We start from the raw sequence: 26,677 nt of genomic DNA, 5'->3' as shown, positions 1-26,677 counted from the left end.
AGATTTACTACACTAACATTCAAGCTGTTAAGCACTTATTGACAAAAATATAAAACAAAAACAATTGAAGATAACATATACTAAAAAATCGGGCTTGAACTAGTTACTCTGATACTAGTTGTCTGTGACTTTAGGAGTGATCTTATGATGGAACAAAGATAAGTACAGATATAGTAATATGGCATTGATACCTATTTGTACAATTATTGTTGCTTTTAAAGCATTAAACTTGGCAATTTTATAATAACTTGGATGCTTAAGCTATATAGAAGCCTTTTATGAATCTTTAGTGAACTTTGATTACGATCTAATCTTTAAAAAAAGATTGGAAAGTTGTGGAATGGCATTCCCATGTATAAAATATGTCATGTTGAATTTCAAGCAGTGAATATGTATCTGCTTTCATCTTCCTGAACAAGCAAGCTTATAAATGCTACAATTCCTCAAATGAATACTTTAAGGAAAGTTATATAAAGTGACAAATATATGTTCAACATTTGGATGTGATTTAGCCAGATGCTGAGTTTTGAAAACTGAAGATCAGGATTGTAGAAGGCCTGGATGAGGAAATTGGCATGTTGAGTATGCTCGGTGGTGGAATGTATGCATGCTAAATTATAAAAATGAGGACTTACTTTATCTCAAAAAGAGATAATAATATAATTATTTTCTTCTTATAAATAACACTTATGTGTTATAAATGTTCTTGTTTATAAATGCATAATTTGATTCTGTTGTAATTTTTGTTATTTCTATTTTTTTAATCAATATAATAATTAAAAAAATATTTATAATTGTTTGAGTATAAAACTATTTATCAGCATATGTAAATAGAAATTTCCTTTTCAATATAGAACCATAGCTTCCTATTGTGCTAATACTGAGTTTGAATTCAGACCAACGGTTAAAGTAGGTCTGGTCCTGATTATCCTATTCATGAATAAAGTGGACTTAACAATAATAAAACCATCTTATAAATACATTCCTGACAAAGTTTGATTGATAAACTACACTCAAAAAGGTATTACTTAAAAATATGATAGTCAGTTGCTATGAAGCATTATTTCTAGTGTTCGGAAAAGGTGTATAAGTCACAAACTGCGATTTTCTATTGCTTTCATCTAAGTCTAACTGAATCAATGAAAGAAAATATTACAAGAATAATTTCATTTTGAGAATGTGCAAGGACTTCTGAACAGCGATAATCAAACATGTCTGTAATGTTTCCTATTTTAAGAATATACATGTAACACTGTCTGCTGTAAAATTTCATTTTTTGACTTAAGTGCTTTTTCCTGAACACCCTAGATTTTTAAAGCTGAGCCAATACTAATGTAAGTATTGGTTGAAATTTAGTCACCAATACTTATACACAGTTATGGGGGGGAGGGCTGCACCTAGGAACACACTGCTCGTCGTGTTGACTCCTGTAGTTGTAGTTACACAAGTGACATAAGTGATGCGGAGTTGGAGCAGAGAGTTTTGCAATTAAGCACTGTACAAACAGCTTCAATTTATAATGCATATTACAACAGCCTGAAGTATAAATAAAAAGTAAAATCAATCAAGACAACTAACCTTCGACTCAGAAGCCATTTTTAGATGCTGTGTCTTCAGTTTCAGTAATGTTTTTTCAACACTGCATATGGGAACATGATCCAAAGTAATAGCTTTTGATCTACTGTAGTAACTGTTGTTGCGAATAGATGATAGCAAGACAGTCCGATCTGGGTCACACCCATCACAAAATGCCCATACACTGTATGCTGTAACATCTGGATATTTATTATGTAGGATCATATTACACTTGGTTAACATCTGCCTGAAATAATTTGGCAGTATGAATTATTGATTGAAATTAATTACAGATATATACGAATTAAAAAGAACAAAAACACATTTTCTATGAGGGAGAAGACTGAAGCGACACAGGTCAGGCAGAAAATGACACATGTTACTTGGAAGCGAACCCTCACTAATCAATGATACTTTTCGAATCGAAACGACACGATAAACTGCACATGTTGCTTGCATATTGCTCAGACTGGGCTGTTTTCTCAAGACCGTGCATCATGTTTTCTCGGTCTGTTCTTTGTGTATACACTGTGACTGCTTGTAGAATTATTTTCCTGTAGTTTACGGTTATTACAAGCATAAGAAAACAGTTTTTCGCTGTGACGTTTCAGGAGAACACACGCTCCCTTCATCAGACATTTATTTTCATTTTGACTGCACATGTTGCTTGCATGTTGCACTAGATGACATCGCTCCTGACAAGACTGTACTTCAAGACTGATTTTTGGACCTTTCGGACAGAGCCACAGCTTCAGCATCAAAATGAAAATAAATGTCTGATGAAGGGAGCGTGTGTTCTCCTGAAACGTCACAACGAAAAACTGTTTTCTTATGCTTGTAATAACCGTAAACTACAGGAAAATAATTCTACAATGCAAGCAATGCGTACATACAAGAAAAAGACTGCTTGTAGACTGAAGGAGCCTGTGTTGCTCTCTCTTCAGTGTGAACGTCTGCTGTAGCTCGTTGCCATCACCTGTCACTTTGTTCTGAAGCCTCCCTCAGGGATGAGACAGATTAATCAGTATTTGATTTGATTTATTTTACTTAGTTTTTCTGTTACTTTTGACTAATTGTGATGAAATTGATGAAAGGACACTCACAAAGAACACCCATGCCTAGGGCAGGGGGTTAACCTGGGATCTTGGGTGCTGAAGCTGTGGCTCTGTCCGAAAGGTCCAAAAATCAGTCTTGAAGTACGGTCTTGTCAGAAGCAACGTCATCTAGTGAAGTTCTAAAAAAAAAAACAATTAAATGAGCAATCGAGACTGTAGTGTGGAGCGTGCCTCGGTTTAGGCTTAAATACTTGACTTGTGCACATCATGTTAATTTGTTTCAAATCATGGAAGTTGAAAGTTTGCCACATGTTGGTTGTAGTTATTCTAATGTGTGGAAATGTAAGTATAAGAATGGAAAAAACAATGTGTTCTTAGTTTTATCTACCGATCGTATGTGGTGCTGAAGTCGAACTGCAATTCGAAAGAATTTTGTTTCCGGTACAAGACTTGAAGTTTGAACTGGGAGACCATTCTCAAAGTAGGCTCGCTTCATGTAGTCTTTTGGAGAGGGATTGTGTAAACCACTCTACCACGGAGGCCAGCTCGGTATCCTATCAACAGCTGATATAGACATATTGCTTTATGGGTGAGATGATTTATGATTTTACAACCAGCCAGCACAAGTATTGTAATTGTAATAAAATTTTAGAGAGAAAGGGGGAGGGAGGGAGGGGGAGGGAGGGAGGGAGTGTGCGTGTCTGTGTGTCACACCCACCAAAGGCAAAAAAGTTTAAGCAAAATAGATCACCTTTCCATACCACCCCACCACATCTGGCAAATTTGCCAAGGCTCTCAAACCCTTCAACATCCGAGTGGCACACAAACCCATATCCCAAATCAGAAGGGCACTACCCAACTTCAAGAGATACTACCTACCCAAACTTGCATCCCCCGGTGTCTACAAGACCACATGCCAATGCCACAACACTTACATTGGCAGAACCATCCGCACCGTCCAAGAACGGATTAACGAACATGTAAAAGATGCCAAAAACGACACACCTAAATCAGGCCTCTCCCAACACCTCCACTCCACTAACCACACCATCTCCTCCATATCCATACTTCACCCAACCGGCTGTGTCATAGAAAACACCATCAAAGAAACCCATGCCATCATCCAACAGAAACCAGCACTGACCCTGGACAATGGACAGGCACACCCAACTTGGCACCCTGTCCTCAGAAAGATCCCCGACCTGAAAAAGAAAAAATACGGTGCACATACTCGACACCCCTCCAGCCACGAGGGGAACAGGAACGGCACATTGCCGAGCAGCACGGCCCAGCCCCCCAACCCCCAACTGGCAACAGGAAACAGACGACGCAAACCAAGGTGCGGGCACCAGCGCTGCCGAACGGGAGAAATCGCAACTACCGCAGCCCGGGAGCGAACAATGCAGTGACGAGGTACCATCTCCGCTTCAAACGCTGTACCCTTTTGTGAATGAAGACAGTGGATCTTCGAAATTAATAGAATTTAACCATTAAATTTCACGTAAGTAAAACTCCTTCTGTATGAAAAGCCATGGCAAATGTTTTCAGGGACCAACAAGATGTGCTTTTTGGTAGATTTCATGGAGCCGGGGCAAACAATCGCACACAAGCCGTATTGTGAAACACTATCAAAACGAAGACGTACCATACAAAACCAACAAAGTAAAATGTTCAGATCAAGAATTGTTCCCATCCATGACAATGCTAGATCCACCATGTTGCTCTCACTCTCCATATGATTCAGAAGTTCGAATGGGAACTTTTTGATTACTCCCCATATAGTTCTTGCACCTAGTGACTATCACCTCATCTAGCACCTCAAAAAAGTGACTTGCGTCTCAACAATTTGAATAAACTCGTATGTTGAAAATGGCAGCGTTGGATTGGCTGAATTCCCAGGTGACAAACTTCAATGTAGAGGATGTAAAAAAGGTACCACAGTACCAAAAGTGCTTGGAAAATAATGGTGACTATTTTGACAAATGAAGTATAAATGCACATGTTTGTAACCATTAATACAATGTTGTTACACTTCTTTTTCTTATTTCTCTTGGAGTTTACGGTTATTACTAGGGAACGGAACTTTATGTACTAAAAAACTCAAATATTTATTTTTTTACGTCATAAATGTTGAAAATATGTGCTAAAAATAGGAAAATATGACAAAAATAAAAAAAACATTTGGTAACAAAAAGAAAATATTACATGCATTTTAAACACCTGAAATCAGTTTCTAAATGCTTACCTCTTAGCGAGCTATTTCTTGGAAGAGATGCAGTGGATCACCAGAGTTTCTCCCAAATCCTCCATTGTAAATCTGTGACAATTATCTCTAAAAAGTATCTTGTATTGTGAGAAAGATCGCTCCACGTCACAAGAAACAATTCTTGCATATTTGAAGCATGAAATGCCACTAACGCTGAAGTTTTCCAAAGCTTCCTCTTCCTCCACTTCACCTTCCAAAACACGTGCAATTTGGCACAAAATTTGAAAACCTTGGTTTTTCACAAAAATTTCTGTACATTTAGACATTAGCACTTGAGGGTTAGATCCAGTGGGGGTAATATTTTCCCCCAATAGGATCATAGGTGGAGGCGCCAGAAGTCTGCCAGCGAGCGTGCTCAAAGACAAAACAAACCTGACACTCTCGATATGAAAGAGGTGCAGAGAATAAACATTTTTCCTTCGAGGATTTTGAGGTAGCTGAAGTAAATGTATTTAAAATGAAAATTCGCAAAATATGTATTTACATACTGAAAACTGGAAAATATGTGTTTTTATGTAAAATAAAATTTGCTGTGTTGACATATAAGGCTATGATCAGAATGTTGGCAAAAACGAGGGTCTCTATCTTATCACAGAAAAAACATTTATTTACCTAAAGTTCCGCATATGAACACACGCTCCCTTCATCAGACATTTATTTTTAGTTTGACTAAAGATACAGTTATAAGAATGGTTCTTGTTACATGTAATCAATTGCCCCCTCTCTTTCTTAATGTGCCTCATAATGCAAAGAAACACAATATATATAGGATATGCTGTATGCTGCAGTGCTACACCACAATTCTGATAACTTTTTGACTGACCCTTGTAATTATAGAAAATACAGTACCTCGCTTGCTGGGTTGTAAGTGGCAAATATCGCCACTCATGCTTTCTATACTTGGTGAAATGAGACTCTAGATCATCTAGGTCGTCCTCACTGTCCATGCTAAACGGGCACTCAAGTGGGGAACCTGTCAAATCGAGGTCACCTGAAAGAAGATGCAGCATCCAACACAACTGATACATAATAAACAATAAATTCAAATCACACTGGGACATTCCATTGTCACGGGTGGGACACGCGGATTATATTTTTGATATTAAATAACTACTGTTAAGCAACTATTTTTCTTACAGTTTCTGTGCAATGAAATATGAAACTTAACACTGTTGATTAAACATAACTACGTACCAGTAATATACTTTCCCAGATTTGTAGCTGAAAGTGCACAATTTTGTGTCATGAGTGGGACAGATGAAACACTGCCTCTTCACTTAATAAGAAATTTATTCTAATTTCTGTGAATTGTCAAATGATGAAAAATAAATTATTTAATACAAAGAGACATGGTAATTGAGCTTTGAATATTCTAGTGGAGTTGAGGAGGAAATGGAACAGGTAACCCCTTAAGTGTGGAATTTGTTGAACAAGTCACTACTGGAAAATGTAGGCTTTTATCGTCAAAAAAATTCCACACTTAAGGGATTAAAGGAAATGCACAGGGGGTAGGAAATACAGAGGGAGAAGGAAATGCACAGGGAGTAGGAAATACAGAGGGAGAAGGAAATGCACAGGGAGTAGGAAATACAGGGGAAGAAGGAAATGCACAGGGAGTAGGAAATACATAGGGAGAAGGAAATGCACAGGGAGTAGGAAATGGACAAAGGAATAAATCTACTACAGCTAGAACTATCTCACCAAACGTCTGTGTGACTATATACGCCACAGTAAATTGAATATAGTTGAAACAAACATAAAGCGTATATATACACGCCCTCCGCACTTAAGGGGTTAAAGGAGAAATTAATTGTTTCTTTATGTGACGAGTGGGACACAATGCAAAACAAAAGTAAATCAGAAAGACAAAATTAATGAATAATATATAAAATACCTTCTACTTTCTAACTTAATTATGTATAATAGGTGATTTTCTATCCAAAAGACAGATTGTTCACTCACAAGATAGGATAAAGTCACAGCATTGCATTTCATTTTTAAAATTGGGGTTCACACTTTCACATGCAATGGCCCCGCTAAACAAAGAGAGTGTTTTCTTCTAATTACAACTAATGGGGTTTTGACTGATCGATCTGGTGTTTTAAGTCCACTTTATGCACACTAAGGCTAATCGGGTCTGGACCTACAGTTTAAAGTGGGATCTGAACCACTATGTGCCTCCACCGGGCCCCTTGATTACAAGGCAACGGCGGAACCACTGCAACATAGGGGAGGCCAACAAGAACTAATGGAGGTATGCTCTGAAACTAATATATGTATATGTGTTAAGGAGATCTTGGGCAACTGGGTCAACCAAAACACAAATGCTAATTTTGAACCTCCGATGACACATTATAATCGAAAATTCGTTTAAATTCTCTTGGAGGCATGGGTGGGTGTCCAACCTGGGCATGGGTGGGTGTCCTTTATGAGTGTCCCTTTATCAATTTTATTATATCATCACTCATCCTCATTGTCGCGATATCTGCATTCAAGCACTCAAAAATAGCAGCTATCATCATATTCTCACCTCTTAACTAACTTGATCCTAACAACTTTTTCTATTCTTACCCATGTAATAATACATATTACTTTCTATCATCATTCTAACAAATAATAATAATAACCCACGGCGCAACAACCATTGAGGGCCAAGGCCTACCTACCCACTGCCAGCCTCACTCCCACATGCCTCACCAGAGGTGGGCGATCATCCAGCATGACATGTAGTCAGCACAATGAACCCCCAGTCGTTCTTGCAGGTTTCCATGACTGAGCTATGCTACTCATTCGTAGTTCCCCAATCTATTCATGATGGTAGGTGGCCACTGGCCCATCCAGTGGCCGAAATCTCTGGAGAAAAGTTCTTACTGTTCCCCCAGGTGACTCGAACCACTGAGCTTCCTGTAGCCTGAGCCCAAAGCATAATTGAGTTGAATTGCAATAAATGAATAGTAAATTGATGGAAAAGATGAAGGTTCAAACAATGCCTTAGCCAGGATTCAAATCTATCACCCTAGGCTTCATAGTACAGTTTTTGCTAATCATTTTGCCACAGAAGCTAGTAGAAAGACAGCACATTGTGCTATCTTACTGAAACAAACAATGGTACTGCCCTTTGGAAAGTAATTATGTCATCCAGCATAAGGAGTTTTGAAAACATTCTGTCAATTTTTATTTTCATATCTTACCGGGACTGCGGCTAAGCGTGCTCAAGGATAATGCTGTGAAGTCCATCGCATCTGAAGAATGAGTTGATTTTTTCTAAGAAAATAAAAAGAACAAGATGCTTTTATAGAAATTGAACTGATAAATGTTTATATAGTACATAGACAGAAAACCCAAAGGTGGAGGGGATGAGGGAGGAGAGGGAGAGAAAGGGGGGAGATATAGATATACTGGCATGTCTACTATTTCTATTGCGATAAGAGGCAATTTTTCACTTATATCACAAAATTTATCAATTGAATCCCACAAGACGTGAATAAATTTCTATATATTCTTACACAGCATATGAGATCAGAAATGCCGACCTTCGTGATAAGAGTGGTTACCAAATCATGCTATGACACCAGGGTTCCTGGGTTCAAATCCCAGCTCGAGCATGTGGCGTTCTTTGTGGGTGCCCCTTCATAAATTTCATCATTTCATCACTCATCTTCGCAATTAGCCAAAAGTGGCAGCAAAGCAAAATAAAATAAACAAAATCAATCAACATTAGAAACTCCTTTTTAAAAAAACCTTCAGTAAATAGTATTAATCTATTATCATACTCATTTTATAAAAAAGGGTGTGCAACTTACTCACATGTTACAATACAATATAAGTACTTAAAAAAAATACTATATAAATTATTACTTACGGTTCGTGAGTATATGTTTTATAGAAAACACAACTTTTTGTGAGGCAACTGGTCTTTTCCTCAGGTGCAGTTCTTGGCAATCGAAATTACTTCTTGCCTGCGTCAATTTACACAAAAGAACAAGGAATAAGGTGAAAGTGAAATATCATGGTTACAAAGGTATTTGTTAAAACTGCCCTTTGTGCACTTAAGTGTTACCATGTAGAAAACGTTGCTCGAGGTGGGGTTTTAACGTGCAATGGGAGACATGTTTTTATGGTCGTTTTTAGGTTTGAGGTTCTAGCTTGGCAATGTGAGGAAGTGAGTTTTTAAGTGCACAAAGGACAGTTTTAACAAATACCTTTTTAACCATGATCTTTCACCATCACCTTATTCCTTGTAATTTGAGTAAATTGACGTAGGCATGAAGTAATTTTGATTGCCAAGAACTGCACCTGAGGAAGAGCCCAGTTGCATCTCGAAACGTTGTGTATTCTATAAAACATATACTCACGAACCGTAAGTAATCATTTGTATAGTATTTTTTTAAAGTACTTATATTGTAATCTATTATCAAAAAAAGTTATGGTTATGATAAAACACTCTTTTAACTTCAAGTTAAAGTGATAAATTAATGCTACTTTCATACAAGCAACAGCAATTCTTCTTGTCTACAAATGTAAAAATATAAGTCATTAAAGTCAAAATCAAAGATTTTAAAACTGAAATTTGTAACTTGTGACATTTTGTACAGTTCTTTTTATAATAAGTCTTAGGCCCATATATTTTGAATACCAAATAAGATATTATGGTGTGTTTGGTATTAGCAGAGTGAAGGAGAAACATAGTAAAAATATCATGTAGCCATTGGGCCAACAGCATTGCCACTTCATAAAGAGTTCCACTTTTCTTACAAATCAAACATGAATACTTATATGTGCATTTCAAATATACGAGGGCAAATCGAAAAGTCTTTGCACCTAACTATTTATTGCCAGATTACAAACCATAAAAGAAAACAAGATATACACAATCCACATAATCACCACACCTGTTGAGGCACTTGTCCCACGGTACTGCAAGTTTCGCAATGCCCGTTGCATAGAAGGTGGCCGGCTGATCACGGAACCAACGACGAATAACGATCTGCACTTCGGTGTCGTTCGCGAACCTCTGTCCTGCCAGGAACATCTTCAATTGACCAAAAAGATGGTTATCACTGGGGGCTAAAACTGGGCTGTACGAGGGATACTCATAATCTCCCACCCCCCATGACTGAAGTTTGGCGATTGTTTTTTTTCGCCACATGTGGTTTTGCATTGTCATGGAGGAAGACCACATTGCTCACTGCACGAATACCCTGACATTGACACTTTTTCCTAGTGGCTGCTGCCCATACACTGGCTCCATTTCCCTGTGGATATCTGTGGCTGTTTGTCCTCTGCATCATAAAAAACAAATAACACTTCGCTGCTCATACGGCGTTGACTTCCTGAGCACTCCGGCCATCTTTGAAAACTGTTAACAGTGCCGTGTCGTGGAAGAAATCGGAAGTTACAATAGGGCCATTCCAAGAAAAGCATATTGTATTGCTGGTGTAACACTTATAACAAGCTAAAAAAAAATGCGCAAAGACTTTTCGATTTGCCCTTGTACATTTGAAACAAAAATTAATGACACCATAAATTTAAAGCAATGAGGAACTGATTCAGTTCAAAGGCCCTAAGCTGTTCCTGCCAACAAACCTTTTCCCATGGCGAACTGGAGAAAGATAGGTCTGGATGGTAGCACTGGATGAAACTTAACATTAAGCTTATGGGAGTACTATTTTACTTGTTCTCTTGAGAGTATCAAACTTCCGATGGCATAGTAAAACACATAAATGGAAAGAGGACATGCTGAAGATTTTAATTGTCCTCTCAAAGTCAAAAACTCCCATTTGATTAGCCCTAACTTGAAGGTGAAGTTGTTGCAGTTCTTTATTCTCCACAAGGAATGAATGGGATTCTGCAAATACGTATTTATCATATGTTTAAAACATCGAGCCTAGCTTATTAATCAACTCGAGAAACAGCTTCCACTTGCAATATGGGAAAAAAATCTTACTCTCTTGTATTTTGGGGAAAAATTCTTAATTTCTTGTACTCTGAGGAAAAATTCTTACTTTCTTGTATTTTGAGGAAAAATTCTTACTTTCTTGTATTTTTAGTAGCAGTTCCCATTCCAACGATACTGGAAGAAATACACACATGGTACGAAACTGTCAGTCTTCCTTAAATCTGTGATGCATACTTTAGAAGATACAGAATAGAATGCTGCATCAAGGCTTCTTAGCTCGATCGTCTAATAGTTCACATGGATGCTGCTAGATGGCTTACGGAATCGACAGTTTCTTTGCTCGCTCGAAAAATGCTTGAACAGGCAAACGATCGGTATCTGGTCGAAGGCCAGTAGATCACGTACAACTGTAATTTGTCTGTGGTAGTGGGACTTCAAATATGCTTCATGAAGTGAAAGACGCAGTAAAATTTAAACTAAAGTGAACACATGTAAAAATATAATTTAGTCTACCTTACAAATACATAGCAACATATGAAAATGAATAGATGATTATGGGCTGAAACTACCAGCATGAATTTTATACATATATTTGTACGATTATTGTCACATTGAAATGATATTTGATATCTACTGGGTGATTTTTTTAACCTGAATCATTTGAATATCTTGAAAAAAAATCATCCTACAAAAAAATGTTCCAAATAAAAAGTTGATAGTTTGGAGGGGGAAGTTTAGTGGTGCAACAAAAGAACACCCCCTCCCCCTCTTGTAGGTGGGGCAGGGGGCAACTTTGAAATTTCAAATAGAAACCCCTATTTTTTATTACAGATTCGGATTTTATGGGAAAAAATACATAAGTTTTGTCTGAAACATTTTTTTCGATTCGTGATAGATGGCGCTATAATCGACAAATTTTCATTTCTTGAATGTTTACACTTTAAAACCAATGTATTTCATTTCGCAATTCATTTAAATTAAAAAAATAAAACATTTTTGTTCCAGGACTTGAAATTGTTGTAAAACAAATAAATTTATTTTGAAAATACAAAATTACTCAACAATTCTTAGCTCTAGATATCTCGATGGTTAGTAAACTACATTCACTTCTCAATTACATTAAGTGTTCAAAATGGTGACCTTCAACTTCAATACATTTATTGATCCGCGCTTCGAATGAATGTACACAACTTATGTATTTTTTCCCGTAAAATCCGAATCTGTAATAAAAAATAGGGGTTTCTATTTGAAATTTCAAAGTTGCCCCCCGCCCCACCTACAAGAGGGGGAGGGCGTGTTCTTTTGTTGCACCACTAAACTTCCCCCTCCAAACTATCAACTTTTTATTTGGAACATTTTTTTGTAGGATGATTTTTTTTCAAGATATTCAAATGATTCAGGTTAAAAAAATCACCCAGTATACACTATCTGGCCATTCGTCACCGGACACCCAACCAAAGGCATGTGGAAGCATCATGATGTGGTCGTGCTTCTACTGGTATGGTCTTGGTCGCCTTGTGTTAGTGCGTGGAAACATGAATGCAGATGCATACCTAACGTTCCTGGACAATTCTGCACTACCGACATTGTGGGCACAATTCGGTAGTGGTCCTTATCTGTTTCAGCACGACAATGCTCCATGTCATACGGCAGGTGTGATCAACACGTGGTTCGAGGATATGGGTGTGCAAAAACTTGATTGGCCCACCCAAAGTCTTGATTTCAACCCGATTGACCATCTTTGGGACGAGTTGGAGCGCCGGTTGAGAGCCAGGCCACAAGGCCCAAAAAACACTAAAGAGTTGTTCGCCGCTTTGCAAGAGGAATGGAGCAGGATTCCCGTCGAAACCTATCGCAATTTGGTGGACAGTCTTCCTCAGAGGGTTGCGGCTGTACTTGCTGCGAAAGGTGGCCCCACACGATACTGACGGACGCCTGAAACCGGATTAAAGTACTCGTTCCAGGTGTCCGGTGACGAATGGCCAGATAGTGTATGTATAAAAATGGATGTATGTATGTTTGTTCCGGCATAACTCTCGAACGCCTGGAGCAATTTCAACCAAACTTGGTACACATATGACTTGCAATCTGGAAAGAAATACTGTGGGGGTAAGACACCCCTGGCACCCCTAGGGGTTGGGGGTGAGAAGGGGTGAAATGTAAAAATAATCAAAAACGACCGATATTAGTGTGGAATCCATAGTTTTCGGGGTTGCTAAGATCAATAGTGACACTACAAATGCCGTTCAACTCCAAGTTCATCACCTATCGGCATGGGGGGTGAGAGGGGGTGAAAAATAAAATGTCAAAAATGACACACTTGCTTTCTCGATCACGATCAACAAGTCACAGGCCAGTCTATTAAGTACTGCGGAGTGGATTTAAGATCACCATGTTTCTCCCACGGACAACTTTAATAGAAGTTTGGGATAAATAAAAACCTGGGCAACACCGGGCAATCAGCTAGTTCTATATATTCGAGCGGATGACGCTCGAGCGTGGTAGATCCGATCGAGTTTGAGTGAGTGAAAATGGTCCAATGCAGTACTCTAATACAGAGGTTAAAAACTGGTGCTGTCACCAAATCCCGTATCACCCAAGAGAAGGAAGGCTGGGATTGCAAGTTTGTGCACGAGTAGATTTTACATAATGCTCTAATTTTTATAATACAATGTAGACAGTAGTGCCACAAAGCATAGTTTCCAATGTTGGCATCCTCCTGTTATATGCCTGTTCTTTTCTGCCACTTTTGATCATCGCGAAGATGAGGATAAGTGATGATATGATGAAGCGACACTCACACAGAACACACATGCCCAGGCTGTGATTCAAACCCAAGACCCCTGGCATCGAAGCATGCTGTGCTAACCACTCTGCCACTGATGCCAGCTCAAAATCATATGTTCTCTTTATTAAGTTATGCTCGTTGTACCTGTGCCTGCTTCACTTCGCCTCCTACCTCCCCTTCCTGCATAGACCTAGATACACAAAAATGTTTTTCAACTGACAAATCCAACATTTAAAAAAATGGGATTGTGTTACTTTTGCGACACATTTCATTTTGGTATTACTGTGTTCCTGAGCATGCAGGTTAAAATGTTGCTCTGGACAACTCCCGAGAGATTTGAGAAAATCATCTTGATATATCTATATGCACATATTTGCCTTTGATACTCTCGTAAATACAGGGCAGTTCATATTGTATCTACCAACTTCAAATGACAACGGAAAGACCATGACTGCTTGTAGTAACTCTATATGGTTATGAATAAAAATACACAGACAAACATTTAATATAGTGTATAATATGGACAATACGGACATCAGTGCACCTTGAAAATAACATCCTCTAAATGTACTCCTTCTGCTTGGATGCACTGTTCGAGGCAATGCGGGAAGGCTTTCATGATGCGCTTCTCAAAATGTCCAATGGATTAACGTGTATTTCACAGCGATGTGCATGTGCATGGCGATCTTCATTGTTCCGCAGGGTGCAGTGCCTGTTTGGATGAAGGCTTACACCACCGCAATCTGCATCTGTACCAGTCAACGCTCCATGGTATACTAATTGCCCAACTCTCCACGGGTGTATATATGCCACACATACACACGTGCATTCTGGCATGGTTGCCAACTCAAATTGGTAGATATAATATGCACAACCCTGTATATTTGTGAGTCACTTTTAAGCAAAACAGTAATCTTTTTGTAAAGATGTGCTCTCTCTGAGTAACATAAATTACATCAAGTTTCACTTTAAAATCACACAAAATATTCTGAAAATTTGACCTGGTTTACCACAACAATTCTTATTTACTGTACATATTTATTATATGTTAATTAGATATAATATAAATAAAACAACAATGCAGGCATGGAAGTTAAACAAAGACAGAAGTCCCACAACTGCAAAATTTTAGGCAATTTCTACATGTATGAAGAAAGTCAGTTGACAAATGGTAAACCAGCTAACATGGGAGAATCCACCACTGATTCAAAGACTCATTAAATACTAAAGGCAGTGCTTGAACTGAGGGCAAGGGGGGATGCTATCTATCCAGTTAAGAAATTTTCTAAAAGCAACCCCTCACCTACTGCAGTGTCTCCATGCAGTGGCGTAGCAAGGTGTGGGCGAAGTGGGCGACCGTCCGGGTCTTCCCGCTTGAAGGGGTCTCGCATCCATGGGGTTGATACGAAAAATGATAAAATGAGAACATTCTGTTTTTAGCTGGCTTTAAATATTAGTTTAACATTATAATTTGAATGAATGCGTCAAGTCAGTGGCGTAAGGGGGCCTGAAAAAAAGTTAAAGAAAAATATTTTCGTTTATCTCATGTGAAACATATATGCAAAAATTAACGATAACTTACTTCGACATTTTCATGTATTTGATCTTTTCTTGGAAAAAAACCCACAAGATTTCTTATACTAAAACCGATTGTGTTGAGGAGCCAGCCTCGTAGCTAGATATTGTGGTGCCCTAGGCAGGACTGTGGTTTAATGGCCCCTCTTACCCCCGCTTTACCAAACACCGACAATTTGTGTGGGTCCATTGATATTTTCTTCCTTCAAATTTGGGCCCCAGGTTCGATACCCGGTACCCGGTAGAGGGACATAGTGGTTCGGATTCCACTTTAAACTGTAGGTCCAGTGCCGATTAGCCTTTCTGTGCATAAAGTGGACTTAAAATACCAACTCAATCAATCAATGAAAAAAAATCCTCCTTCAAATTTTGAAATGAGGAAACAAAGAAAAACTCATTAAAAAATATTATGTTATATTTAAAGATTACTAGTTTGCATTTCTGATTTTTTTTTAAAAAAATAGGATATTTATGGATATTTCAGTTATGTCTTAGTGCTTGAAGAACATCTTTAGTAATGTACTATTACTACTGCTTTGGTTATAGAAAACTCCAGCAGTGTGTTACAAGAATATACCTCTGTATACAAAAATCAAAATTTGTTATTTACTTGTGTACAGTGAGTAAGTATATACTTGTCAAAAACAACGTTTCGGTGGCAACTGCCCCCTTCTTCAGGTCAAGAAGTCGGCTTTACGGAAATCCACAAAGCTTCATCATTTAGAAAGGATATAGGTTTTTACGTGAATGCTAGGATAACAAATGACTTAAACAGGACTATTCCCACATTTTAAAATTCCTTAAAACTCATATAAAAACTGTTACGACCCGTGTTACTATCCGATCACAATTCACATGTTGACTGGAACTGGTATGTACTCAAATGCTCGAGGTTACGAGTGAGTCAATTTTCCTCCTTCCCCTAACTTCCCCTTCCATTACGACATTTCAAACGAGAAGTCTCGTATGATGCTTGCCTCCCGTTCAATGTCTGGGTTAACCTTGAATCCTATTTCCTTATATTCACGTTTTTCCCATTTTTTCAACATTCCTAGCCATATTTCATCGATATTCCCATCTTATCTATTCAGCTTGTTGTCTCTATTTTTACATATAAATGAGGCCTCATAAACATTCCTACTTAATAATTTGTTTTCCTCACGCAGGCGGTGCCCAGGATTTTCGTAAAGGGGGGGTTATGAATCCAACACATTTTCCAGTTCACAGGTCAAATATCTTGTAATAAATTTGATAATTAATATACTTTGGTTTTACCCCAATGAACGCAATCAATGTATTCACTATGGATGCTTCATGTTTTCATTTTTTAAGTCACACTTGTGATAAGAAGAAAAGCATCATATAAAAGCACCTGCTTGAATATTTTCAATTAATATTTTATATTTAATTGCTCAAATATAATTTTCAAACAAAAAATATGTACACTCAACATTGTAACAACATTAAAGAGATTAAGACTACTTGATGTCTTAAAGACAGTAATAAATAAGGTACCACAGTTGAATAATTTAAATCCTTAATTTAGGCATCGAGGTTTCTGTGCGAGTTCTTACAATATATCCCGGTGAATGTTCAGAGCAGCTAACCCATTTAATCTTTTTTTTCGCAAATGGTATTTCGAAGATAGGTCTTTAACCGCCTCAAAATTGAGAATGATTTCTCATTTGATGTTGTTACCGGGATTGTACATAATATGCGAAAACGTGTGTTTACCCAGGGAAATATTACTTCACTGCATATATAAATTGTTTCAAGAACATTTACTGGACGTGTTTGCATTGCTGCAAGATGACGATACCACAGTTTCATTTCAGTGGGAGCGTCGTCGCTTTGTAATCAAGGTGTCCCTGGTTCGATACCCAGTGGAGGCTCATAGTGGTTCGGATCTCACTTTAAACTTTAGGTCCAGTCCCGATTAGTCTTACTGTGCATAAAGTGGCTCTTTTTTATTTAATATTCAATAATTTTTGTTATTTGGATCCATTTTTATTTAACAGCCAATCTCTCAATACAAGAAATAATTCGCAAAATTCCATACCCTCCGAGCTTCAATTCAATCAACATTGTACTTGTTGTGGAGATGATTTTGCTAAATATTGTGTACATTTCTGGCATTGTATTATTATATTATTGGTCAAAACATTTGTTTGACAGTCGCCAAACAAATACGAACCCCTTCAGTAATTAACAATTTCTACTACAGTGTCATATTCATTTTCATATTAGGTCTAAGGAAAGGAATTTTGTATGTTGTTAACGTTATGGAACTGGGAAACCAACTGTTGAAGGGGCAACTCCCCCCCCCTCCGAAGCCCAGCACCCCACTGCAGGATCTGTCACTGAGCCCGACAAAATCTTGCCAGACAGTGCTCGAAATGGAAATTCCTAGCCAAAAAGGGAGGGGATATTTGATCGACTTTGGTGATACGAGGGGTTACATCCTTGTATGGATCAACATGGAGACAATACAGTAGGTGGAGGATGCTCAATATGCAAATTATTCTAACTGGGGGTATTATGCTTTGTGAAACTTTCTTAACTGGAGGCAGCATCCCCTACTTCGACCACTGATGCCAGAAAAGGTGCTTTCAGAAAATGAATTTATTACTGCACACACATATTACTTATTGTGTTTGTTGCGTTTGTACCGTAACGTACTCTGAGTACGTGGGATCGAACCAAGAACCTTAACCATTGGTGGGGGGGGGGGGGGTTATGTAGCTCGCTTAATCATTCATCCTCATTTAAGCACTCGCCCTTCAAGGTAAGCCTAATGGTAATGGGCGAGAGGTACTAACTACACACTTGGAAATGGCAAAACACAAGCTTTTGGATTTATACCTTCAAGTCTAGATCAACATGGTTGGAAGTAACAATACCTGTCTGTCTCTGATGATACAATTCCCCGCTGATAGCTGTTCATATCGAAACGTGTTCGATCGCTCAATCTCCTCAGTTCCTTCTTGTTCGGCGATTCCAGGCAAAAGACCCCACACCACACGTTGCTCTCTGTTTTGTTCTCTTTCCTCCTTCCCTGGTCGTTGGCCTGAAATACCAACTGATCAGCACCTTAACTCCAATAGACCAGGAAGGATTTGTAAATTACTGATGTGACATTCTTTGAATGCCTGAGAGAGCAACGGCTGGCGACAGGGGTTATGAATTCAGGCTAGCTATAAATCTCAATTTAGAGGAGATTGATACGATTAACCCCTGTGGAAAAAATTTCCAGAATTGAAATTTATATTTAAGGTATCCATGTTGATCTATCCTTATAAATCGAAGTTTTTATTAAAAACATAGAAAAAATAAAAAATGAAATAAAACCATATTTTCCCGCCAAAACCGAAAAGAAAAAAATAATGATAACAGAATAGTAATTGTGTAAATACTTGGCGATACTTCAGACGTGAGAACTGGCCATAGGCATAAATGTACTGTCTGGTGTAACTAGCCGTAAGAAAAACAAATAACAAGCTCGCATCTTTGCTTAGTAAAAAAAATAATAGCACAGTGCTTAACTTGCACTTTGATACTCGCTCACATAATCATGCATTGAATGAGCGTACCGTCAATTTTGTAATGGCTGCGGAAGATTGACATGTGATGATCACTGACATAACATGTTAAAGGTGTGGCCAAGCAACAATAATGGCTGCTTATGACCTGAGGTTGCCAAAAGGGGGCGTGAACACACGTGTGCGTTAGTAGTCAACACAAGTGGACTCATACGACACATATTTTCACTTCAGTTAAAAAGTACCGTAAATTCGTGGATACACAACGTAGTGTTTGTGTGTGTGTATAATAAATATATTTCCACTTTGGTTCTTCTTGTTTTATATTGCGATGGACACACATTCACTGGAAGTGTTTGGAGTTGTGTCACGATAGTTCAGTGGATTGTTATGACCCTCGGCACTATTGGAATTACGGATGTAAGTATGAATTAATATTTGGAATCCATGAAGCACACATGTACACTTGGGGGAAACATGCCGTTGAGTTACTGTGAGACTTCCCTTTGGAGGTTGATGGACTTAGCAATTTTGCTTCGATGTTTTCTTTAAAGCTGGTAAGAAAACGACTGACAAGGGCATGTGTTAAAAGCACTGTTGATTAGTATTGTTCGGTGTACTTAATGATGAATAAACGACTTTTAAATATTTTCACATGGTACACTCCCGTGCAAAAGTTGCACAACTGGTTGCACACAGATTTTCATTTCAACGTTTCTTTCAAGAAACTAAGTATGAAACGGTCTACAAAATTGTAGACACTGGCGAAACACGATTTTGTCATGCAGCATATTCACTTAAACCATGTAAAATTGCACCGTTGATAAGCATAGTTTGTGCATTTATGGAAAAGTGAATGAGCTGCATGACAAGGGTTCAGGCTAGCTATAAATCTCAATTTAGAGGAGATTGATACGGTACAAGAGAAATATTCAGAAGATTTATAAGGAATATTTACAGTTCATAGAATGCCTACCTAGTCTATCCCATGTCGTAATACAAATTTTATCCCCTTCCTACAAAATAATAAAACTGTCCATGGCAACCGTGATTTAATAATGTGGTTGCATACATATATATTAGCACCAAGCTTTCTGGGACCTCGGAAAATAAGTGAACCACAGGCTTCCCCGTGGCTTTAACTAGCGACACTAGTGCCACTGCTCCGACGCCAGGGTTTCAAATGCCTTGGTGGATCTATAGGGTAGGTAATATAGTTTTCCGAGAGTTCGTGAACAAAACAAAAAGTAAATGGTTTTAAAGTAAAGATACCTTAATCGGGACTGGACTTAAAGTTTAAATCGGGATACGTACCACTGTGCAATGCACCTTCACAGGGGATCAAACCCAGGACCTCTTTGATTACACCACCATCGGTGAGGCCCCTTAAATCAATGAGGAAACTTGTTCATCTTCATGTTCTCTCGCCCTGTGAAAGTTTATTGGTGATATAGGGTGACATCCTACACACATCTTCCAGACACACACATGCGGGCACCCCCCCCCCCCTGCACACACACGTTTGTATGCTTGCAGCACATGCTGTGCCCTCCCAGAAAAACAATTCTAAATCCGCCTATGGATATATCTGCTATCCAATAATGAACGACAGTTCCTTGACATAATTTTGCAACAAGGGTTTCCAATATCTTCTGTTATGCCTTCTTGTTGAATATCAGAGTCTGAAAGTTCACATGTTTCACTCGCAATTCGGATGGAATTCCTCTGAACGTCAATCGACCTTTTCTGAGGTTCTATTTGTGGAAGGTGAAGCTTCAACTTCCATTTTTTGTTTCTTTTGGAAATAATCTAATAATGTATTTCTCATCTTTTCTCTATCCATCTTTAGTTCCACGTCAAAAATCTATTACACACGCAGAAACGTAACACACAAAACAACCACTTCGACTTGCTACCTTGCAGACTGCAACTCGCTACAACCCCAGTGAACACCAGGGCTTGGGACAAAGATACCGAGCGAGTGTTTGTGGTTTGGAATGTCTGAACCATGCATCCAGCTTGGTCCAGCTCAAATTACGTCACCAGTGTTGACAGCAACCAGTAGTGTCAGTGTCAGTAGTGTTGGCAACTGCTAAATTATTTACGCAGAAATTCAAGTGACATCTTTCACAAATTTTACAAGAAAATTCAATAAACTGAAGGCTGGAAATTGGTTGAGGAAAAAAAATATCTAATTTGTAAAGAGCACAAGAGTAAATCGTATAATATTTTGGCAGATTAATTGTTTTTATTTTGTTTATGAAACTGACTGGGCCAGTTGGGCTATATAACACATCCCTCACCCCTCCCTTCCTCCCGGCATGCTATTGTACAAAACTTTGCTTGCCTACTTCGTAAAACCATGCTTCGCTACTGCCTGCAACAATTATTATTATTATTATAATTATTGATATTTTGAAATAAATATGCATCCAGGTGCGAGATAAGACTTTGACTTACTTTGCCTACTAATTGTAGTGATTCAAATCTCACAGTACTTTGCTCTGCTGGCATAAATGGTATAAGAAGGGAAAAGAAAGTAAAGGGAAGTTAGCAGCACTGTCCTAACAGGAAAGGGAGGGTCATTCTCCTAAGAGGGTCATCCTGGGTGAAAGAAAGGGGAGGAGGGATTCCTTCAGTTCGCATTCCAAGGGTTACGGCTCTCTTCTTCACCATACTGAGAAGGAAATTCTCCTTCCTTTTCAGTGACTAAGGAATGAATGAATGCCTGTGCATTGCTGTTACTCAACTCCAATATTATCAAAAGTAATTGAAAAAGCAAATACATTTCTCATTGCCAAATGTAAACATTTTACAATATTGGCAATTTGGTACTCAAACATATTTATTAAATAAAATTTATTTCACTTTTGCTTTGAATTTTTTTAAATGACGAAACCAATGGTTTTTTTTTAACCCCCACCAACCCCCCCCCCCCCCCCCCCCCGGGCATGCCACTGTCCTCACGTATAACTTCCCGTGTGACTCTCTCATGTTCCTCTTCCAATACATGCTCGGATAATCCAGTACAGGGTTTCCATCTTTAATATCCTTATCGTGATCATTCCGTCAGACCACCATACTCCTACCAGTTTGCCCTACATATTCTTTCTTACATTGACATTTGATTTTGTATATGCCCTTTTTTCCCTCTACATTATCACCCTTTCTCATTCCTTCTCTTTTCTAACTCATAAAATGTTTCTCTAAACATTTAGGGGCTTTCATCCCACACTTAATTCTATACGCTTTTGTTACTCCTTCCACTTTTTCTGATACTCCCCTAAAATACGGGCTAGCCACATACTTACATTCCCCTATTTTCTCATTTATATTTTCCTCCACTTTCTTCTCTCCCTTGTTTTTACTATTTTTATTATCGTCCTTGGAGCATATCTCTCCCCCCCTACTCAAATTCTTCCGCATTTCTTCATTGTTATGCCCATTCTTTCTACCAATTCCAAAAATCCAAGTCATTTCTTTTTCCAGCATCGTCTTACAATTACATAATCTTAAGGCTCGAATGAAGAAATTTAAGAAGACATTATATTTTGTCCTCATAGCGTGTGCAGATTGCTTCTTTATGTACTTATCTCCCGCTAAGGGCGTATGGAAGACACCAGTTTTAATTTTCCTACCCGTCTTATTGATTTCCATATCTAAGAAGCTAATCCTATTATCTTTCATATCCTCCCTCGTGAACTTAATTCTTGTCTCTTGTTCTTCTAGGTTCGCGTACAGGCTATCCAGCACCTATTCTTTCCCAGTCACTAAAATGTCGTCTACATATCTCCAACAGTACTACTCCATTACTTAATGCACTTAAAGCTGCATTCTCAATAAAGTGTATGAAGATACTTGAAACTATCCCAGAAACGGGATTCCCCATTGCTAGACTTTCCTTTTGCATAAAGATTTTACCATTGCAGTTAAAATAGTTGTAACCCGTACTTATGTTAAACCACCTCACGTACTTCCACACGGTTATTACATCTGTACCAATCAATCAGCGGCTTTTTCTTGCGGTACGCTGGGGTAAAGGTTGACTATATCAAAACTAGCTATTCTGTCATCTTCAATTTCAATGTTTTCAATTTCCCCCCTTAACTTCCCAAGCGTTCATCAAGCTGAAAGCCCTGCTTTTCCTTACTTCATTAATTCTTCCTACCAAAATCTTAGCTATCCCGTAACCTGGGTGGGAATACGTGGGTATAATTGGCCTAAGAGGGATGTCTTCTTTATGCATTTTAGGAATGCCGAATGCCACAGGGATAGTTTCTTTCTTGCAATTTTCAGTTAGCCTTTTCTTCTCGCTCCTACTTAATGTTATGCTAATTTCAATCTCTCTTTTTGTATCCCTCCTAATTTTATTAGTGGGGTCTTTGCCTATCTCTATGTAGTCAGTGCCTATAAAACACTCTTCTAGTTTACTCCTATAGTCTTCCTTATTTATGACGACCATCCTATTTTTTTTATTCGATCTTATTATAAATATGTCGTTCTTTTTGGCCCATTTTTTGACATTGTCTAATCTCTTTCTATATCCTTCACTGTTCCTTCCCCCACTTTTATCAAACCTCATTTTCTTTCCGGATTTGTTGTTCTATAATATCGTGTATCTTACTCCTCGCGATATGTTGCTACGCCACTGTCTCCATGTTGAGCCATACCTGCATTCACCCACCTAACTCCAATCCCCAGTTAGGGATTTCCACTTTCAGCACATTGATGGGTTACATTTTTAATAAATACAAGAAATAGAGTCAGGTCATCAATTTCCTAACCCACGTTATACTCGCCGGCTTTGCAGAACCTTCCTCTGACTCGTATGCGATGTTGTACACAGTCTATCTTGTGTACCTGAAGATCCTTATGATTTCAGTCGGCCATGTTTCAGCACAAAGACCATCAATAATTGCCGCTCTCCGATCATATTGGACACTCGATCTCCCTAACTCAGCCATTTCAACATTCTGGGCACATCTTACACATACGTCTGGTCTCTCGTGTCAACAATCAACTACTGCTGAAGTCAAATTTATCAGAAACTTCAACTTGAACTTTGTCCAGATTCTGCTGACACGCCCTGCAATTTACATAATAGACTTACTGGCCGGTTCAAATCCGGGAACTTTTCTAATGTTGGAAGCTGCCCCGGCGCCCACCCAGCATCGAATTACATGGGTACCTGGGGGAAACCCTGGGGGGTAAAGGCGGTCAGGGGTATGATGCTGATCACATCACCCCCAGTCATGACCAGATCAAGAAAGTGTGGGGCGTTACCCCACACCCCCTATACGCCTTCATGGCATGGTGCTAAGCACAGGGGAGCACTTTACCTTTTTTTTACTTACTGAGCATACAATCTGGATAAAAAGTTATACTTACTGTCCCCCTGTGGATGAGCAAGATTTTTTCCTCATTGCAGTAAAGTGTCTGGATGTTTTTTGGGGTTGTAACTTCCTGTATAACATACGGTCTTACTGCATCAATTAATTCATTTATCAACAGCATTCTGAAAGAAATATAAACACAAAATAAAATTTAAATGTGTTAATTTATTAGTACGAGGGAGAATTAAATGAAAACTGCAAAAGTGCCATTAAAAATATTTTTTTCTTTCTAGGCGTTTGGAAACCGGTTGATATTCATCGGAGAATGCAGACGAAGTATGGGGACGCCTGTCTGTCACAGCGGCAAGTCTACGATTGGTGCAAGAAATTCGCAGAAGGTACGACTTTATTGACTGATGCTCCCCGTCCGGGTCAGGCTCAGCAAGTTGTGACAGAGGAGTTGCTGCAGCAGATCGGCTTATTCAGGAAAACCAGCATGTCACCCTGGCTGCAATGGCTTCCTTGTTGAATATGAGCTTCGGTTCAGTACAACACATAGTGCATGACGAACTCCGCTACAGAAAAGTGTCCGCCAGGTGGGTTCCTCGACAGCTGACGCAGGAACTGAAAGTCTGTTGGGTTGATACATGTCAAGAGCTGCTGAGGCATTATGAAGAGGAGGGTGAGGATTTTCTAGCTCACATTGTCACCGGGGATGAAAGTTGGACCATTTCCAACCGGAGACGAAACGTGCAAGCAAAGAATGGCGACATTCATCTTCGATGAAACCTAAGAAGTTTCGCAGCCAGCCTTCTGCAGGGAAAGTCATGTTGACGTTATTCTGGGATAAGAAAGGTCCTATTCTGGAACACTACATGCCCCCACGTACGACAGTCACTAGTGCCACCTACACCGACCTTCTCAAGAACCATTTGAGGCCAGCAACACGCAGAAAGTGAAGGGGATTGCTGAGTGCAGGTGTTTTGCTTCAACATGAAAACGTCCTCATTCTGGCCGTGCAACCATGAAAACCATCGATGACCTACGCTTCAAGTGCCTACCACATCCACCATACTCACCAGATTTGGCACCATCTGATTTCCACATCTTTGGTCCATTAAAGGAGCACCTTGGAGGGCAGAGGTTCAAGTCTGATGAAGACGTCCAATCGGCGGTACACGAGTGGCTACACAGTCAACTGAAATAATTTTTCTCACGCAGTATCGAAGCACTACCTATCCGATGGCATAAGTGCATTGAACTGGGAGGGGACTATATAGAAAAACAATTACAATCGAACATTATTCCTGCATTAAAATGTTGGAAAAAAATTAATTGCGGTTTTCATTTGATTTCTCCCTCGTACAATGGCATGTCCATAGTTACTTGTTTTTAACTAATGTCATTTTTACTACTTGAATACCACAGACCTTGAATAAATTTTATACATTCCAATTTGCCATAATTTTTGCTGTAAAATCTAAACCTTTATGATAAAAAAAAAACACCTCTTGAGCAAGTACGGCTAATTATTATTATTAGTTACTCTTATGTCCAGAAAAAAATAACCTGTAGGGGAAGGTCTTACAGTACTGGACAACACTAGTTCTTGCTTTGGATGCTAGAGAGCAGCAGTTGCCAAGTGCCAGTATGACGTGTGTGTATCAATGTCCAACATAGTTTGGGCATGCAAGTCTGCGTGGAGTGTACTGGGAAAGGGTAGCGGTTGAAGCATCTCGTAGTAAAAGTGGGTGTGAAAAGTTATTTTCACGGTGATATTCCTCCATTTTGAGATAAGGAGATATTGTTTCATACGTAAGTGTGTATTTAGGCATCTAGTTCGTAATAGCTGATAATGGATTCACGATAGCATCTGCACAAAATGTAAAATCGAATGAGGTGCTATCATATGGCGATTATACAGTACCGGACAAAAAGAAGTTCGAAACGAATGACCTAATAATCTGTTTTGTTGCCATTCACAGCACAAGACTAAAAATGAGAAGAAAAAGAAAGGGAAGTGGAACTAGGAAGTCATGAAAAATGCAATCAAGGCAGTCATCTCCAACAACATAACAACATCGGAGGCGTGTGCGATTCCGAAAAGCACATCAGGTGATAGCTCCACAGCCTCTGAACCAGGGCCCTTGTTCACTGATCTGTCTCGAACTAACATGTCCAGCCAGGATTTCTAGACTGAACTTGCAATCTCACGCGAAGCACTTATGTTGAAGATATCAAAACGTAACGGTTCTTCTTCCATCTCCTTCATCTGAACAGTCAAATACCACTTATCCTCACTTCTACAGAAGATTGTTCGCTTTATATCCGACCATTTTTGACGGGTACTCACCTTAAGAGATACTGGGCCACCACCACCGATCATGTTCTATTGAACCCCCAGCATTGTGGACTATCGCCCCGCATCGCAGTTTCCATTGCAGCAAGCTCCGGCCCAGGACAGGCATGGGAATTGTGTCCCACTCATCCCTGCAAGCTTTCCATAGACCATCCAGGGTGCACGGGTGGCGATGTTGAAGACGTCGTTTCAACAGTCCAAATGCGCAAAAATCCATTGGACTGGGCTTTTCACAGGAATGTCTTCAAACGGAATCACATGAATTCCTAATTCCTCTGCCATTTCCTG

At 39.0% G+C, this 26,677-nt stretch overlaps 1 protein-coding gene across 2 annotated transcripts in view; it reads right to left on the bottom strand.

Moving 5' to 3' along the window:
* Nucleotides 1-26,677, bottom strand: part of Zwilch (zwilch kinetochore protein) — a 66,797-nt gene that overhangs the window by 34,491 nt on the left and 5,629 nt on the right. The window contains exons 2-5 of one of the 2 annotated variants that reach the window (XM_083136492.1): nucleotides 24,086-24,212; nucleotides 8,088-8,160; nucleotides 5,746-5,887; nucleotides 1,579-1,822 (exon numbers count right to left, since the gene is read on the bottom strand). In XM_083136492.1, the coding sequence (XP_082992618.1) occupies nucleotides 1,579-1,822; nucleotides 5,746-5,887; nucleotides 8,088-8,160; nucleotides 24,086-24,212 (586 nt within the window). Of the gene's footprint in view, nucleotides 1-1,578; nucleotides 1,823-5,745; nucleotides 5,888-8,087; nucleotides 8,161-24,085; nucleotides 24,213-26,677 lie in introns of those variants that run through there. The other variant, XM_083136493.1, reaches the window with a different exon arrangement.

The sequence above is a fragment of the Lepisma saccharinum genome, chromosome 15 (genome assembly GCF_977018435.1).
Source record: "Lepisma saccharinum chromosome 15, izLepSacc3.1, whole genome shotgun sequence".
Classification (NCBI taxonomy): Eukaryota; Metazoa; Arthropoda; class Insecta; order Zygentoma; family Lepismatidae; genus Lepisma; species Lepisma saccharinum.
The sequence above is the reverse complement of the archived record's forward strand: the minus strand, read 5'-3'. Positions and strand labels throughout refer to the sequence as shown.